The sequence below is a fragment of the Colobus angolensis genome, unplaced genomic scaffold (genome assembly GCF_000951035.1).
Source record: "Colobus angolensis palliatus isolate OR3802 unplaced genomic scaffold, Cang.pa_1.0 Scaffold506, whole genome shotgun sequence".
Taxonomy (NCBI): Eukaryota; Metazoa; Chordata; class Mammalia; order Primates; family Cercopithecidae; genus Colobus; species Colobus angolensis.
In genome coordinates this window covers 608073-626981 of record NW_012118555.1, presented here as the reverse complement: position 1 = coordinate 626981, position 18909 = coordinate 608073, and the positions used below count along the sequence as shown (strand labels likewise).

At 40.0% G+C, this 18909-nt stretch overlaps 1 protein-coding gene across 5 annotated transcripts in view; it reads left to right on the top strand.

Moving 5' to 3' along the window:
- Positions 1–18909, top strand: part of SYNJ1 (synaptojanin 1) — a 106781-nt gene that overhangs the window by 58740 nt on the left and 29132 nt on the right. For all 5 annotated transcript variants that reach the window (XM_011960137.1, XM_011960136.1, XM_011960139.1 and 2 more), the window contains 8 exons: positions 295–379; positions 4060–4200; positions 4496–4688; positions 5561–5719; positions 13099–13255; positions 13853–13970; positions 14071–14286; positions 17918–17996. In XM_011960137.1, the coding sequence (XP_011815527.1) occupies positions 295–379; positions 4060–4200; positions 4496–4688; positions 5561–5719; positions 13099–13255; positions 13853–13970; positions 14071–14286; positions 17918–17996 (1148 nt within the window). The remainder of the gene's footprint in view (positions 1–294; positions 380–4059; positions 4201–4495; positions 4689–5560; positions 5720–13098; positions 13256–13852; positions 13971–14070; positions 14287–17917; positions 17997–18909) is intronic.

Here is an 18909-nt window from a genome sequence, read left to right as displayed (position 1 = left end):
TGTTTCTGTGCTGTCTCTGGTAAAAACTTTAGCAAGAATTTTTTCAAAGTGAATTCTGAAAGGACTGAAGAATCTTCAAGGATAAGTCTTAAAGAAGCAAACTTAGGACACCCTAATAGAAAGTAAATTTTAATAATTTTATTCCACTCAAGAGTTTTTGCCTTTAATGTGAATTTGGTTAAGCTCAAAACACAAAAATCAATTTTTATGAGCTCTGGTGTTATGTTGTATTGGATAGGGTTGCCATTTGCCTAAAGCTATATTTAAAAGTATTTCTTGGATGCTTAATTTTAGATAAAAGAAGTAAGCCAACTGATATATTTGCAATTGGTTTTGAAGAAATGGTAGAATTGAATGCTGGAAACATTGTGAATGCAAGGTAAGCTAACCACATTAATACACTGAAAAATTTGCCAGTTGAGGGAAACTATGGATGACAGATAATTAAGTAATTGTTACGAGGATAGTTTGAAATAATAAATGGAAAAGTGCTTGTTAAACTGTAAAAGAGCATTTCGCATACTTTTGGGTCTGTGGATTTCTCTGCACACTTAAAAATACTGAGAATGTTAAATAACTTTTGTTACTGTTGTTTATATCTTTCTATTTATATTAGAAATTAGAAATGAAAATTTAAAACATTTAATTCACTTAAAAACAATAATAAACCTATTTCATGCTAACATAAAATAAATTTTTTGAAAAATAACTTTTTCAAAACAAAAAATTTACTGAGAAGGATGGCACTGTCTTGTAGTTTTCCAAATCTCTTTAATGTCTAGTTTAAGACAGCCAGATTCTTAAATCTGCTTCTGTGTCAGTCTCTACAGTATGTTGTTTTGATTGAAGTGTATGAAGAAAAATCACATAATTATGTAGTTTGAAAAGGAAATATTTTAATAATTTTTCTAGATAATTTCTTCTCTGATACTACACCAAAACAGATCATTTCTTCTCTGCTGTAGTGTAGATAACAGAGAAGTATTATCTTGGTGTAGTGTAGATAAGACACTACACCAAATGGTAGTGTCTTAAAGGTTAGTTGCAAGTGGAATCTGAAACCGTATTGATGAACTTTTTGTGCTCTATCATCTTTTACCTTTGCATGATTTTGTAACATCATGTATTGGTCACTTGGGTTCCCTAAGTTATGTAGCGCTTCCAAATTTTACACATTTCATTATATAATACCAAAGCATCATATTGTTTAATTACCATCACTGGTATTTGCATCAGAAAATAATTGTTGGGAAGCTATAAGGATCATGGTAGCAGATACAAGTTTTCCAGAATACTAATTTTTGCCTGAAAACTCAAGTTTTTCCATTGAAAACAAATGCTCTTGGTTTTCTTGAAGAGACAGACTTAGCTGAAGAAAATGCCAAGTAACCTAAATCTGAATAACCATTGTCTGTCATTAGTTCTTTTAAGGAAAAATTGTATTCCAAAAAAAAGTGGCAGTTTGATTCCCAACTTAAAGTATTTTCTTTTTTTGAATTGTAGATCATAAGTCAGTATGCAACTAAAGTGCTTTGTGTTTATTTCCTGTGTATCACACAGAATATTAAAAAGATGCGACCTGGGTTGAGCTTTAATAAAATTAATAATGTCTGTTGCTTCATCAAGGACATTCTTAGGTGAAATGGCATTTTTTTTTTTTTTCCTGCAGGTATATGGCAGTGGGGATTGTAGTGATGACTAGTATAGTTTGGTGCCTGGATTCAAGCGAGAGCACCAGCACTTTTACCCATTGTTGCTTTTGCACCATAAGTGCAAATGTCAGTCAACACAGTGAAAGATGTCTTAATAGTTGTGACCCCATGGGCTTTGGGAACCCTCAAAAGATGTCCCCAGATCACAGTTTGGGAATTGCTGCTCTGAACCCATATTATAAATACAAATTATATGAGTGAAGCTTAAAGCTTCAGTGTTTTATTTTAACAAAGTATGCTTGCTTTTAAATTTCAGCAGTTTCCCATATTTTATGACATTTTAAAAGATTTTTCAGGAGAAAATTATAGGCTGAAATAGTCATCAATCTTGCAAGTGACAAATATTTTATTAGCCAAAATGAATAACAGTTCACATCAGGAAAATTGGAAAGAAATCAATTTCACTCATTTTGTTGTTTGATTATGTTTCCTGAAAAATATATTCAGGTCTTAAACTAGAATTTAACTCTGAGGATTCCTAGTACTAAGCGCATGGATCAGTTGTTTGTCTAAATAGAGTTTAATCAAATTCTTCTTTAGGCTAGGTTTAATCAAATTCTTCTTTAGACTGGGCGTGGTGGCTCACACCTGTAATCCCAACACTTTGGGAGGCCAAGGCAGGCGGATCACTTGAGGTCAGGAGTTTGAGACCAGCCTGGCCAACATAGTGAAACCCTATCTCTACTAAAAATACAAAAATTAGCTGGACATGGTGCCCCATGCCTGTAATCCCAGCTACTCAGGAGGCTGAGGCAGGGAGAATCGCTTGAACCTGGGAGACAGAGGTTGCAGTGAGTGGAGATTGTGCCACTGCACTCCAGCCTGAGCAACAGAGCGAGAGTCCATCTCAAATATATACATATACATATATACACACACACATATATATACACCCACATATATATACACATAATATATATATTCTCTTCTTCAATAAAGTGGTGAATATTTATTCATTTATTTAAGCAGTATCTACTGAGCACCACTCTAAGTACCTCCAATGAATCAAACAGACAAAACAGACAAAATCCCTATCTTCATGGACTTTGTATTCTAGTGGGAAGAATCAGACAGTGAACAATAACAACAATAAGTTAAATTATACAGCATGTTAGAAAAGTGCAATGGAAAACAGAGGAAAAGGGAATCAACTATAGGGACACAGGTATGTGTTGGAAGTCTCAAATGAATGCTCAGGATAAGGTTCATTGAGAAAATGAAGAATGAGTTTCAGCTACTTGGGGGGCTGAGGTGGGAGGATCACTTGAGCTTAGGCAGAGGTTGCAGTGAACCGACATCCCACCACAGCACTCCAGCTCTGGGTGACAGAGTGAGACCCCATCTCAAGAAAAAAAGAGGGATCAGGAGACATGACCAGCAAATGCAATACATGGACCTTGTTTGGACCCTTTTTAAAGAAACAAACTGTTAGAAGATTTTTTTTTTATAAATGGGGAACTGTACGTATAAAATGTTAGATGATAATAAGGAATTGTTAATGTTTAAATGTGATAAGGTAAAGAGGATGGAAGAAAACAGATTGGCAAAATGTTGGTAATTTCGAAATGGGTATATAGTGGTTTGTTTAATGATTATGTCTTCTAATTTCCCATAGCAAGATTTTTTAAAAAGACATGAATTGTAATTTAGAAAAATTTTAAATTTTAAAAAGTGGGGAAATGTATTTGGAAGCACATATAGTTAGCTGTCCGTATCCTTGGGTATCACATCTTTGGATTCAACTCATCAAAATATTAAATATTTTTAAAAATTATGTCTGTACTGAACGTGCAGACTTTTTTTTTGTCTTTTTTACTTACAGACTTTTTTGTATCATTATTCCCTAAACAATACAATATAATAACTAATTACATAGCATTACATTGTATTAGGTATTACAGGTAATCTAGAGGTAATTTAAAGTATAGGAGAGATGTACATGTACAAGTATTGCTCCATTTTATATAAGGGATTTGAGTATCCTTGGATTTTGGTATCCACGGGAGGTCCTGGAACCAATCTCCCACAGATAGTACTGTACTTCTCTGTCATCTTAATGAATACTTAAGGAAAAAGTAAAATGTATAAGTTTGAGTTTACTCACCCAGTGAGTAGTCATTTAATGTCTTTATATTTTCTTTGTAAAGAAGTAATAAATTAGATTTTGAAATGTGGTTTTCTTTTGGCTAAACTGTAGATTTTCCTTTTTAAAGGAAACAAAAACAGCCTAAGCTTCCTTCAGAGTCTTAGGAAATTTGGGTAGATAAAGGTATAATTGATAGTTGTCATAAAGAGGCTACTGTCAATTATCTTTTTTAAAAATTCTCTTTTTAATATTTTCTTGTAGCACAACAAATCAGAAGCTCTGGGCTGTAGAACTTCAGAAGACAATCTCCAGAGACAACAAGTATGTGCTGCTGGCTTCTGAACAGTTGGTGGGCGTCTGTTTGTTTGTTTTTATCAGACCACAGCATGCTCCTTTTATCAGGTCAGTAAACAGAACACTCCTCTAAGGCTACTTCCTACCATTACATAACAAGAAAAGCCTAGAATGTTTATTGTTTCAGTTCTTCAAACAAAAAGTATCCATAGTTCTTGTTTTAAAATGGGGTTTTGGGGGTTTTGATTAAAGACTCACTAATAGCTTCACTGTACTGTTTCAAAGGCTTGCCTTCAAAGTACCATACCATGTGTACTTATATGATTATGTATATTCCTAATTTCCTATGCACATGGAACTCTTCAAGTTTCAAATCTGCGATTTAGAATTCTTTGTTTCAAAGGGATGTTGCAGTTGATACTGTGAAGACTGGAATGGGAGGTGCAACTGGAAATAAAGGAGCAGTTGCAATCCGAATGCTCTTCCATACAACCAGCCTTTGCTTTGTCTGTAGCCACTTTGCTGCAGGGCAGTCACAAGTCAAAGAAAGAAATGAAGATTTTGTAGAAATAGCACGAAAATTGAGTTTTCCTATGGTAAGCTCTTGCTGCTTGTTCTTGAAGATAAAGCTTTGAAATGTATTTTAATTTGCCCCAAATTCTACATCAGTGTTTTTGAAAATTTAAGATAGTTCCTAGAAACATTAAGAATATTCACCTAAATAGATATTTCGTGTGTATTAACCCAAAATATCTCAGACAGGTCTCAAGTCAATTTGGAAAGTTTATTTTGCCAAGGTTAAGGACGTGGCCATGATGTAGCCTCCAGAATTCAGAATGACATGTGCCCAAGGTGGTCAGGGGCACAGTTTGCTTTTATACATTTTAGGGAGACCTGAGACATCAGTCAATACGTGTATGATGTACACTGGTTCGGTCTGGTAAGGCAGGACAACTCGAAGTCAGGGCTTCCAGGTTAGAAGTAGGTAAGAGGCAAAAGGTTGCATTCTTTTAAGTCCTAGATCAGCCTTCTACTGAACACATAATTTAGTCTGGCTCAGTGAATCTGCATTTTTACATAAACAATAGGACAGAGGAAGCAGTCAGATGTGCATTTGTCTCAGGTGAGTCTCAGAGGGATGACTTTTGAGTTCTGTCTGTACTTTGTCCACAAGGAATTTCCTGTGGGCAAATTGTGAGGGAGTATGTAGCTTCTTATCTTTGGAGCTATCTTATTTAGGAATAAAATGGGAGGCAGATTTATCTGTCATAGTTCCTGGCTTGATTTTTCTCTGGGCTTAGTGATTTTGGGGTCCTGAGATTGATTTTCCTTTCACATGTGTTATTACTGTTGGATTAAAGAAACAGGACATGGGAGGAGACAAGCATATCTCAGGCAAAGAAACAGTTGTTAAACATTTTTGAACATTGATTGTTTGGAATTTAAAATTCTATCTCATTGCTTTCAGGGAAGGATGCTGTTTTCCCATGACTATGTATTTTGGTGTGGTGATTTCAACTATCGAATCGATCTCCCTAACGAAGAAGTTAAAGAGCTCATAAGACAGCAAAATTGGGATTCTCTTATAGCAGGAGATCAACTTATCAATCAGAAAAATGCTGGACAGGTATATCCATACTTGAGAAGATACTTGCATTAAGATTTTGGGTCATGAAACATGCCTTTTTAAATCAAGATGTTTTAAAATTTTCTTGGGGTCTTTTTATACTTAAATATGTGTGGATAGGTAAATAAGTAATAGAATTATGTGTCCTTAAAGTGTAGCAGGATGAGTTGCATGCAGACAAGAACCCCTCAGACACCGAGTTGTAGAAGGAAAGGGCTTTACTCAGCTGGGAGCATCAGCGGACTCACGTCTCCAAAAACCGAGCTCCCCGAGTGAGCAATTCCTGTCCTTTTTAAGGGCTTACAACTCTGAGGGGGTCCATGTGAGAGGGTCGTGATCGATTGAGCAAGCAGGGGGTATGTGACCGGGGGCTGCATGCACTGGTAATCAGAATGGAACAGAACAGGACAAAGATTTTCATGATGCTTTTCCATACAATGTCTGAAATCTATAGATAACACAAGCAGTTAGGTCAGTGGTTAATTTTTAACTACCAGGCCCAGAGCTCGGTGCTGGGCTGTCTGCCTGTGGCTTCCATTTCTGCCTTTTAGTTTTTACTTCTTCTTTCTTTGGAGGCAGAAATTGGGCATAAGACAATATGAGGGGTGCTCTCCTCCCTTATTCCCCTCTTTGAGAACTTCACTCATTAGTGGGAGTTCTCACTTTCATCCTCACTACCCATGTCGTCTTGCAAGACAGATTGATAGTGATTCATATAGTACACTTGTGCTGAAGCATTTTGGTGAACTAAGGTAGCAGTGAAGCTTTTTATCATTTGAAGAAGTACAGGTAGCAAACAAGGGAGCAGTGAACAGGTTCCTATTACTATTGTAACTCTTATTATAAGAGTTTTAAATCCTCCTATCGCTGGGAACCATTTTCCAAGCATGACCCCAGGATCAAATCCATGCCACACTTGCGCAGGCACATGTGCCAGTTTTATCATATCTCTAACTATGTCTTCAACTACTTGCCCTTGATCATCTATGTGTAGACAGCAATTAGTAAGGTTAAATTTCCCACAGACCCCCTCCTTCAGCTGCTAGCAAGTAGTTGAGAGCCAATCTATTTTGATAGATAGCATTTCTTATCTGAGTTTCTTGCCGGGCCAGAATAGTCAAGCTCTGCAGGTTTTATTAGTGATTATTTCTAAGACAGCTTATAACTGTATGATGTGGTTGAGCATGTAAATGGTATCCCCCGAGCCATCTTGTGCCCAAGTAGCAGGCCCGTAATATTGTATGATTCTCTCAGGGGGCCATTCATCATCTTTCTAATTTCCTATAGCTATGCTTCTCTTTTCGTGGGAAGCATAGACAGGGAAGCTCAGGAGTTCGCCTGTCTTTATGGGCAGTAGGAAGAAAGATGGTTTAATAGTGCCAACACAACTACCTGCCCACTGTCAGGTAATTTGGCATAAGCTCTATGCCCACATATCCAGTATAATCCAGTGGGGGCTGTCCAGTTCCACGGGACTCCCTGTGGGTCCACACGGTTTGCAACTTTGGGAATTTACTAAATGGATTCCTTTGTGTGTGATTTGAACTCCACCAAGTGACTGTTTTTGTGGTACCATTATACAGTTTCTGTCCCAGACAACTAAGTTTTTCTACGGGGTGAGTGAATTCTTTTCCTTCTCTAGCTATACAATATTGTCCAATAATTGGGGTTTTTAGGACCCAGAAATTATCAGGGTGATTCTTTTGCACCAGGAGTTCATCAGGAACTGGGTCTGTAGGTACTAATTCTCAGGCTTCCCATGGCCATTGATCTCCCATTACAGTTCCTCCATATACATAACATGAAGTGACATTGAGAGACTGGGCTACATGCTCGGCTAATTGCAAAAACAAATTTCATGGTTTTCCTGGAATTTCTGGTACTGGCACATTTAGTTCGTCATAGAAAGTCTGAAGCACTGGCTCAGGAGAGCATTTGTAAACTTCTCCTAGAATAAGATATTACTCAAGGATCCAGTCCAGCCCCATCAATTCCTAAGATCACACGCTCCCCTTTTTTCCAGCAAGGATCAAGGGGATTTGTTATTACTAGCTCTAAAGGGTTGCATTGTCCCTTAATACAGGAAGGGCCACTTTTTCCTTTCTAAAGGTGTACTGGATCCTTTTCGTTTTTTATCCAGGTGGCCCAAATGACACAAGACCAGTATCCACATTCATTTCCACATAGTCCTAATTCATGACAAATGTACTTATTTTTGGTCATATAGCCTTTTCCCCAATCAAAAGAGCCACACCCATTCCTAACTTATTGCTATTAATGACAGCACAGGCATCAAATTTCAAGATTATGTTTTTGGGCACCCCTTTTGCTTCTGTTCTGGCTAATACTGTACTTGTATCATTTATAAGTCCCCACCAGTCTTCAGTCCCTTAATCTTACTTCAAAAACTGTGGACATGGGAGGCTCAGAGGGGTCATAACACACATCTGGTCGGTCGTTTCCTGGGCTACACACCTTGTACTGAGTGTCATTATATAAACATGTTCCTTTTAAAATTCCTAGGCATTCATAGTAACTATATAGAACAGAAAGATTGTTTTAATATGTTGCCCTACCTCAGTAACCTGATGTATATACACTGAGAGCAGTCCTCCATGTGGGGAAAATCAGTGGAAGTTTCTACCATACAAGTCCAAATTATAAGGAAAATGAGTCCCACGATGATTCTCCTCAGCTTCGGCTGTGCGTAGACCAGTCAGCTTCCAGGTGTGACTGGAACAGGGCTTGTCATCCTCCTTAGAGTCACTTTGCAGGGGTTGTCCAGGCTCGGTTTTGCCTCCCAAATTTCAGCAGCTGCAGGTTTCACATGGCTCTGGTGGATCCAGGCTGGGATTTCTTCTGCCTTTACAGCCATGGGGGTGGTCAGGATGATGGTGTGAGGTCTTTTCCACTGTGGCTGCAAAGGCGCTACGTTCCAGTCCTTGATCCACATGCGATCACCTGGAGAGAAAGGGTGAACTGAGGAGAATAAGCTGACGGAACGCCTCTCATTTACCCAAGTTGAGATTGTTTGTGTAATTTTTCCCAAAGCCTGTAGCTGTCACTGTAACTCAATTTCACCTAACTCGGGGAGTGCCTGGAAGTCCCCCTACTATAGGTGGAGGCCTATGATACAGTATTTCTTTTTTTTTTTTTTTTTTTTTTTTTTTTTTTTGAGGTAGAGTCTTGCTCTGTTGCCCAGGCTGGAGTGCAGTGGCACGATCTCGGCTCACTGCAAGTTCTGCCCCCCCCGGGTTCACGCCATTCTCCTGCCTCAGTCTCCCAAGTAGCTGGGACTACAGGTGCCCGCCACCACGCCCAGCTAATTTTTTGTATATTTTTTTTAGTAGAGACGAGGTTTCACCATGTTAGCCAGGATGGTCTTGATCTCCTGACCTCGTGATCCGCCTGCCTCAGCCTCCCGAAGTGCTGGGATTATAGGTGTGAGCCACCGTGCCTGGCCAATACAGTATTTCGTAAGGGGAGTATCCTGTTTTCTTAGAAGGGGTGCATCTAATTTTAAACAATACCATAGGAAGGGCCTGTATCCATTTTAATCCTGTTTCCTGACATACTTTCCCTAAGCTATTTTTGATAGTCTGATTCATTCGCTCCACCTTTCCGGAACTCTGAGGTCAGTAGGCAGTATGTAGCTTCCAAGTGATTCTGTCTTCTGTACCAAGTCAGCCACAAACGCTGGCCCGTTATGTGAGCTGATTTGTAAGGGCAGTCCAAACCTAGGAATAAGATCTCGGAGAAGCACACAGGTTATTTTGTAGGCCTTTTCAGTTTGTGCTGGATAAGCCTCCACCCACCCAGAGTAAGTACACACAAGAACCAGCAAATACTTGTTACCTCCACATTTCGGCATTTCTGTGAAATCCACCTGAAGATCCTCAAAAGGAGCCGCCCCATAAGCTTGTATGCCGGGCGGAACAGTGGCAGCTTGCCTCGCATTGTGCTGTCGGCAAGTAACGCGCCATTATGCTACTGCTTTGGCAAGGGCTGGCAAGTGTGAGATGTAGAAGTACCGGCCTAACAACTTTTCAAGTGAGTCTTGACCTAAATGAGTGGTAGTGCAACTGTGGCTGTCAGCAACTGTGGCACAGCTACCTTCCCGTCTGGCAGTCTGATCCATCCTTCTTTTATTACTTGCCCCACTTCTGTGTGGAAAAAGTCTTTTTCTTCCTTAGAATAAGTAGGTACCAGGTCAGGTGTTTGAGGGAGTAAGGGGGCTGCTACTGATGCACAGTAAGGGGTAGATGCTGCTTTTCGAGTTTTTGAGTCAGCTTGGGAGTTTCCTAAGGCCACTGAGGTGGAGGCTCGCTGGTGTCCTCTGCAGTGCATGACTGCCACCTTCTGAGGTTTCCACACTGTCTCTAATAATTGTAGAATTTCTTGTTGATATTTTATGTCCTTTCCCCCAGAGTTTAACAGGCCCCTTTCCTTATATAATGCTCCATGCACTTGGATGGTTCGAAAGGCGTATCGAGAGTCAGTGTAGATGTTAATAGTCTTACCTTTACTGAGTTGTAGAGCCCGAGTTAAAGCAATGAGCTCAGCCTTCTGGTCCGAAGTGCCCTGTGTCTATGGTTTGGCTTCAGTGACAGCATTCAAAGTTACCACCGCATATCCTGCACATCTTTCTCCTTGGGTTGATGAAGCTGCTCCTGTCCATGTATAACTCCCAGTCGACTGATGCCCATGGCTGGTCCCAAAGGTCAGGTCTGCTAGAATAAACTGAGTCCAACACTTCTAGACAATTATGCTTGACCGGGCTCTCTGATACTGGGAGCAGGGTGGTGGAATTTAGGGTGTTACAGTCTTCAGTGGTTATGCATGGATTTTCACATAGCAAGCTTTGGTACTTGGTTAATCTAGCATTTGTTAACCAGTGATGTCCTTTGGTATTCATCAAAGTTACCACAGCATGGGAGGGAGGCCTTTATATTCAGGTTTTGCCCAAGGGTTAGTTTATCTGCTGCTTGTGCTCACAGAGCCGTTGCTGCCAGGGCCCTTGGACATGGGGGCCAGCCTTTGGAAACCCCATCTAGTTTTGAAAGGCCACTGGCCTTGGCCAGAGCCACACAGTCTGGGTTAAAACTCCAACTGCCATTTTTTATCTTTCTGACACATAGAGGGTAAAGGGCTTTGTCAAATCTGGTAGTCCTAGGGCTGGGGCCGACATAAGTTTTTCCTTTAACTCATGGAGACCTGCCACGCGCTGCTCTGGTGAGGTGTTCCACTGGGCAGTTACCTACCCGGGAGTGCTCTCAGGGTCCGCATCGCTCAAGCAGACTAGAATCCCCCACAGGGATGCTCCACAGGGCAGGCCTAAGCCGCCGAAGGGGCTGCCTCCACAGTCCGTTAATCACCTTGCTTCCTGGTCCGTTAATCACCTTGCTTCCTGGTCAGGGAACCAAGAAATGTAGCAGCACGAGCCTCAGACAAGTACCCCTCAGACACCGAGTTGTAGACGGAAAGGGCTTTATTCAGCTGGGAGCATCAGTGAACTCACGTCTCCAAAAACCAAGCTCCCCGAGTGAGCAATTCCTGTCCCTTTTAAGGGCTTGCAACTCCAAGGGGGTCTGCGTGATAGGGTCATGATTGATTGAGCAAGCAGGGGGTACGTGACCGGGGGCTGCATGCACTGATGAACAGAACAGAATGGAACAAGACAGGGATTTTCATGATGCTTTTCCATACAATGCCTGAAATCTATAGATAACACAAGCAGTTAGGTCAGGGGTTTTTAACTACCAGGCTCAGGGCGTGCGGTGCCAGGCTGTCTGCCTGTGGCTTCCATTTCTGCCTTTTAGTTTTTACTTCTTCTTTCTTTGGAGGCCGAAATTGGGCATAAGACAATATAAGGGTTGGTGTCCTCCCTTAAAAGTAATAAAGATAGGAAAGAGAAAACCTATAATAATTCCCATAAAGAAAAATATATTATGTATCTATAAGATTCACTTTCAAATAGAAGGATAAACTTTTTTTTCCTTGGTAATAGTTTAGAATCAGTCTTTAGGGCTATTTTTTTGGGGGGGTTAAGTCTTGTGGTTATTGACTTTTGTTTATGTCATCTGACTTTTGGAACACTTCTTAAAGCTTATGACCACAAAATTTGGGAAGAATTTATTAAATATATATATGTTTTAGGTAAAAGGATCAGTGGCCATCTGGTATGGTGCCTGGTGATCCCCAGACCTGAATTCTAACACTTCGGGCACCATGTTACCTTTTCAGGCCTCAGCACCTCATTTGAGAATAAGATATCAGGCTAGATGTTTCCAAAATCCCATTTACAGTTCCAAATGTCTCATATAGCTCAAAGATTGGGCAGAATTCCCTTATTCATGTAGTTAGTTTACTCGAATGTCAAACAAGTGGTATTGAAGCAGGATATTTCCCTGACCCCTTCGCAAGTGGGAACTGGAGTGCATGGGCACTGATGGGACGAACTCTGTTCACTTGACCCGCTGCACTCCACCCCATGGGAGGGGGAGTTCTGGTGAGTGAGTGCAGGAGCTGGGGTGAGCGCTTTTGGGCACCGGCAAGAGCGAACTCTGTACCAGCCCCGAGGCAGCATCTAGGGGAGGGTGCCTGCAACCGCTGAAGCCCCAGAGGAAGTGTTACAGTGCCATTTTAGCTTTGCCGCCTGCAGATGGCTTAAGTGTTAACAGCTTAGTGGAGGGTCAGTGCGACAGCCTTATGCGCCCACACTCATGGCACCCAAGTTCTTGTGTGGTGTCCAGGAGGAATGAGGTTGCATGAACAAATTGAAGATGGTAAATGTGGGGGATTTTATTGCCGATGAAAATGGCTCTTGGTTGGAAGGGGAGCTGAAAAGGGGACAAAGCAATAAATAATCTTCCCCTGAAGTCCAGCCATCACATGGCCAGACTCCTCTCCAAAACTACGCTGCCAAGCTGTCCCTTTGAAGACAAGCTGCTTCTCTCTGACATCCAGCTGCTTCTCTCTCTGCCAGCTGAGCCTGGGGTTTTTATGGGCACAGGATTGGGGGCAAGGCAGGTCATGGGTGGTTTTGAAAAAAGCAACAGTTGAGCGGGAACACAGGGATATAAGTTCTCACGTGGAGCTCTAGTAACAGGCTTTTTGGCTTGAGGGTGGAGCCCTTGCTGGGGACACACCCACTTCTGCCCAGAATTTCCCTGCCTCCTATCTCTATCAGTATGAAAAAGGCTACATCTCAGGTTATTTTTCTAAGCTTTGTTCCATTCAGCTAGAAGTGTTCGTCAGATGCATACAGATTTCTTCTGAGAAGATCCAGCATATAGTAGACATTTAATGGATGGCTGCCTGAATGAAAACAGAACTTGTTGCTATTTGGGAATGACTTATTTTGTATATGTTTATTTTAGATTTTTAGAGGATTTTTAGAAGGAAAGGTAACCTTTGCTCCGACATACAAGTATGACTTGTTTTCTGATGACTATGACACCAGTGAAAAGTGCCGCACCCCTGCATGGACAGACCGTGTCCTTTGGAGAAGGAGGAAATGGCCTTTTGATAGATCAGGTTGGGAAATGGACTTCTTTATTTAAATGAACTAATGTAAACTTATGAGGAAGCAGGGAATGACATAATATCAAATGAGGAGAATATTGTTTTTCAAGAAACATTATCTAGAATAGAATAAATTAAATATGTCAGATTTTTAAAAATATTCTCAAGTCTGTTTATGATAACTTATTTAATTTTTCAGTCTGTTTTCATATAATTTCATGTAAAGAGAAGCAAGGAAGTATTTTTGTGAAATTTTTAATTGAAGCTAATTTAGGTTTTTAACTAAACTAACTTCAGTGGTTTGCATATGGTTTGAACTGCCACTTGTCTCTTGAATTGTTTATGAAACACCGTTTAGTCACAGTCCTTTAAGTAATCTCAGAAGTAAAGCCATATCTTAATTTTTACTAAACAAAGAATAAAAAGATAACTTTACCAAAAGTCTTTCGAATTTAAAGGTATTTAGACTGCCTGCCTATTACCAGGTGTTTCTGGCATTCCAGCCTCAAACCACTGAAGCTCACGAAAGGAAGGAGAATGCCTCTTTGCTCTACACAATCTGTCCTGCTCATACAGCTTCTCTTGTGTTTTCCTTTCTTCTGACTGCAGCTGAAGATCTAGATCTTCTAAATGCTAGTTTTCAAGATGAAAGCAAAATCCTGTACACGTGGACTCCAGGCACTTTGCTGCACTATGGAAGAGCTGAGCTGAAGACTTCTGACCATAGGTTTAAGCAGTCTCAGTTTTTCTAATGGTGTTTGAAATTTGTTTTAAATACACCCTTTTAAAAACATTTCTAATACATCTATCTTCCTTTATGCCTTAAGGCCTGTCGTTGCCCTGATTGATATAGATATATTTGAAGTTGAAGCAGAAGAGAGGCAAAACATTTATAAAGAAGTAATTGCAGTTCAGGGTCCACCAGATGGTACAGTATTGGTCTCAATCAAAAGTTCTTTACCAGAAAATAATTTTTTTGATGATGCCTTGATTGATGAGCTTCTGCAGCAGTTTGCAAGTTTTGGTGAAGTTATACTTATAAGGTAAGATGTTTATTATGCAAAAGTAGCTCGTGATTCATAAACAATCATTTCTATATAGAAATCACCTTATTTGGGGAAGGAGAGAATTTTTAACAAGAAAGATATCACCTTATTTAGTGTTCAGTATATGAGTGTTTTTATTTCCAAACTAAAGAAAAATCATACTGTGGATATTATTCTACAGGTTTTATAACTGAATTCTCTACTTAGAAAGCTTAAATGAATAGCAAAACTTTTTTTTTTGAGACAAAGTCTGGCTCTGTCACCTAGGTTGAAGTGCAATGGCATGATCTCCGCTCACTGCAAGCTCTGCCTCCCGGGTTCACACCCTTCTCCTGCCTCAGCCTCCCAAGTAGCTGGGACTACAGGCACCTGCCACCACGCCCGGCTAATTTTTTGTATTTTTTAGTAGAGATAGGGTTTCACCATGTTAGCCAGGATGGTCTTGATATCCTGACCTCGTGATCCACCCACCTTGGCCTCCCAAACTGCTGGGATTACAGGCGTGAGCCACCTTACCCGGCTATGAAACTTTTTTTTTAAGACAGGGTCTCACCCAGTCGCCCAGGCTGGAATGCAGTCGTGTGTTCATGTCTCACTGCAGCCCCAACCACATGGGCTCAAGCAATTCTCCCACCTCAGCCTCCCAAATAGCTGGATCTACAAGTGCACACCACCATGCCTGGCTAAGTTTTGTAGTTTTTTGTTGTTGTTGTTGTTTTTTATAGAGGCAGGGTTTCACCATGATGCCCAGGCTGGTCTCAAACCCCTGGCCATAAGCGATCTGCCCAGCTCAGCCCCACAAAGTGCTAGGACTACAGGCATGAGCCCCCACATCCAGCTAAATAGTGAGACTTTATGTGAACAATTGAAAACAAAAATAGGTGCAAGTTCAGATACGAACTCTCATGATTCCTACACAATAGAACATGTAACAAAACCCTATAACAAAATGAAGCTGTGTTTGCTATTTTTTGTTTGTTTTAAGGAGAAGTAACAGTGACTCCCTCCCTGCCTCAGTTAAAAAAATTTGAGTAATTTTAAGTATGTTTAATTTCTAACAAACAGAGATGTGATGAATAGTCAGGAGTCATTCCCTTCCAGTCTTGGTTTCCCTTATTGACTTAGCCATCTGCCTTTTGCAGAACCAGATGCCTCTTTTGTTGTTTTAAAAACTTTCTCTTCCAACTATACAGCAGTTTTGAGACTGAATTATGTGCACGTGTGCATGTGTTTGAATTTCATAGGGAAAGAGGTACCATTAAATCCCTTTAAATACCATTCATTTGCTTAGTTAGGTATGTTTTATAGATATTTGGTGGGCGGATCTCTATACTAGTTGCTGTAGAAGAGCAGAGGAGAAATTGAAGATACAACTTCTGCTTGTAATCTAGTAGGGAACGTCAGCATGTGTGTAATGACACCCCCAGATCCTAAAGGGCGTAGTCCACAGAATTAAGATGGTATGGCTTCTACAGAGTGAAAATCAAAGACTCCTCAAGTCCTTTCAGAGAGTAAATGAACAAATGGAGAAGAAATTGTGTTTAGACTTTGCTCAAATCTTTTGACAAAGATCTATCCCAAAGCTTTCAAATTACAACAAAACATTTTAAAAATCTTAAGGTTCTAGAAAGTACACAGTGAAATCTGTAAGTGTGCAGATGACAGTATACTTTGCCAAGTACAGAAATGCCAAACCACCAGAAGCATCATGTAGACTGTGTGAGTGGGCAGCAAAGTAGCAGATAAATGTCTTCCTGAGCAAATGTGAAATACTGCACTGAGCTACAAAGAATCCAAACTGTATATGGGATAAAAGACTCTGATACAGGAAAGGGACTTGTCTTTATAACCCAACCTCTAAAGAACTTGTTAAATTGAAGCGAGAAGGTTTCCTCCAAATGTTTGTCATCATTAGGAAAAGTATTGGTAAGAAACTAAGGCATTAACCTAACATTATAAAACCATGGGGTGTCTCCAACCTGGAATATTCTGGTTGTTAAACCCCAAGATGACTAAGTTGGAAGAGAAAAAGCAGACATTGAAAGTCAACAAAGAGAGGATCTCTATAAGCAGTGAGAAGAAACTGGTTATTACCTTTTAGTCTAGACTAAGCCATTAAGGAGTGAGTAAACTCTGTAAACCCCTTTATTTTTAAATAAGAGCTTCCCTGGAAATGTGTATGGGATAAATTTAAATACATATAGATGCTTACATTAATTGAAGGAAAAGTCTAGAAGCTTTTACCGTAGTGGGTGAAAGCAGGAAGAAAATACACCTTCCAAAAGAACTTACATAAATCAATAGATATGAGAACCAGAATCCCTTGTTAAAGTTAGAAATGTGTAAGGGGCACATTGCTGATTGAGAATAAGGACAAAGATATTAGCCCTAACCCAGGACCACAAAAGTGTTGGTACCTATCAAAGAACAAATAATGTTTGGGGTTTTAGGGGACTGGTGCGGCATAAATGTATGCTTACCATAGTGATTATAACCTTTGGAGGAGGGATATTCTCCATTGTCAACAATCTGAACAAGATACCTTCATGTAGTTAGGTAAGAATGGTCTCCCTGTGTATTTCAAAGAATAGCATCCTGCAATACAGCTTTATGCCAAAGAAACTGAATCAGTTTCCTGGGTCATATTTGCGGGATTGTAGAAATCTGTTCCAGTCCCTCCCGGCCCTTGATTTTACCACGGTGAAGTACTTGTGCACACTTTTGTTTTTGGCCTTTTCCTCTTAATATTCATAATTCATACTTTGGAATCCTAGTTTAAGCAGGGGACTAGGGGGAAAGTGATTGTGTGTGTGTGTGTGTGTGTGTGTACACGTTTTCCCCTCTCTCATTGTGGAAAAATCTGTAAAGATTTCTGAACTTGTGGTTCAACTTGCCAAATTATTTCTGTAATAAGATTGATAACATAATTTGTTCTTTTTTGAATAATAACTTAATTACATACCCGTGACCCTCTTCAGAACTTGTTCTGTCCTTTTTATTTATTTTTTTTCCTCTTGAGAGTTTTATTTCAAAAGTGAAAACTTGGAATCCTATCAAAGACCACTGAAGTCCCAAAAGAGTAAATGTTTGTCAGTGACGAAAGACAAGAAGCACAACCTAAGGCTTCTTGGGGCCAGTGTGGTTTTGTTTTTTTTCACTGACACCTCTCATCTTTTTTGATCATAGGAAATTTTCTTCAGGGAAGTCACTGAGACAGTGAAAATACATAGTACAGGGTTGTGGGGTCAGGAGACTTGGATCCCAGCCCTGTAACTTATTCTCTTTATAGAGTCACTTTGAACAAGTCACTTAACATCTTTCCCTTTTTGCCTTGTCAGTGAAATAGAGGATTGGATGGGACTGGATTAGCAGTGGTCATAAATGGAGGTGCACAGACCCATTTCTCGTGGCTGTTCCATTAACAGTATTTGAAAGAAATTGGAGTGTTTTTAGGGGAAGAGTGCCCTCTCCAGGTCACCACTAGCCCTGCCTGCACTCCCTCCTTTACTTTTTACTTCCTGGCCTCTGCGGGCCCTTGTTAATAATCGGTAATCGTGGGAGTCGTCACTGAGCTTGTTATGTCTATGATATTAATTATGGTTTTTTATTGGTTTTCTCTTTCTTAAAGATTTGTAGAAGATAAAATGTGGGTTACATTTTTGGAGGGAAGCTCTGCCTTGAATGTTCTGAGCCTAAATGGTAAAGAGGTAAGGTAGCATTTGTTGATTCTAAACCATTCTGAAATTAAATGCCTGAAGATGATACGATATTTTTATAAGCATGCAGCAAAATTATTTAAATGGGAGGGGAAAAGACCTTATGGTATGTTCGAGGAGTTATTTAATGTTTTTTATTTAAACTGGATTTCTGACTAGCCTAGGCTTATTTAGGTCTCTCCCCAGAGATATTAACTGTTGATATAGACTAAGAAGGAAACATGTTTAGCACCTAATTTGATTTATTACATTTTATGATGCAAAAAGTTTTAAAATTTTAATTGGGGGTAGTCTGGCTCATCTGTATAGTAGAAAAACGTTCTATCAAGTGAAGAAAATGCATTATTTACCAGAAAACAAGGGAGGGAGGTGTTCATTATTCCTAGGAATTTGTTTCATTGGCTTGACTTACCTAGTGATCTTCTTCAAACATAAGTAAATTAATTTCCAGAGATAACAAATCCATCCCATTGAAGTACTTCAGAAATTTTTAACAAATGGAAATATTCCTAACCTGTGATTTGAAAAGTCATTGATGACAGAAACTTACATTGTTGGCCTGGAACAGTTTTACCTCTCTGAAGTGCTGCATCCGTCATTTTATTCTGAACTCTTTTAGACTCAAATCCTAAATTTCTAAGTATATGGTCAGTGCACAGGGTGGACTGTACTCTAGGCCTGATTCCTGCAGCATTGACCTACTCCATGAGCACTGTCCTGAGCTTCCTCTTCTGTCACATCAACTTCTTTGGAGAAAAAAACTTTTTTTTTTTTTTGAGATGGAGTTTCGCTCTGTCGCCCAGCCTGGACTGCAGTGGCACGATCTCAGCTCACTACAAGCTCCGCCTCCCGGGTTCACGCCATTCTCCTGCCTCAGCCTCCCGAGTAGCTGGGACTACAGGCG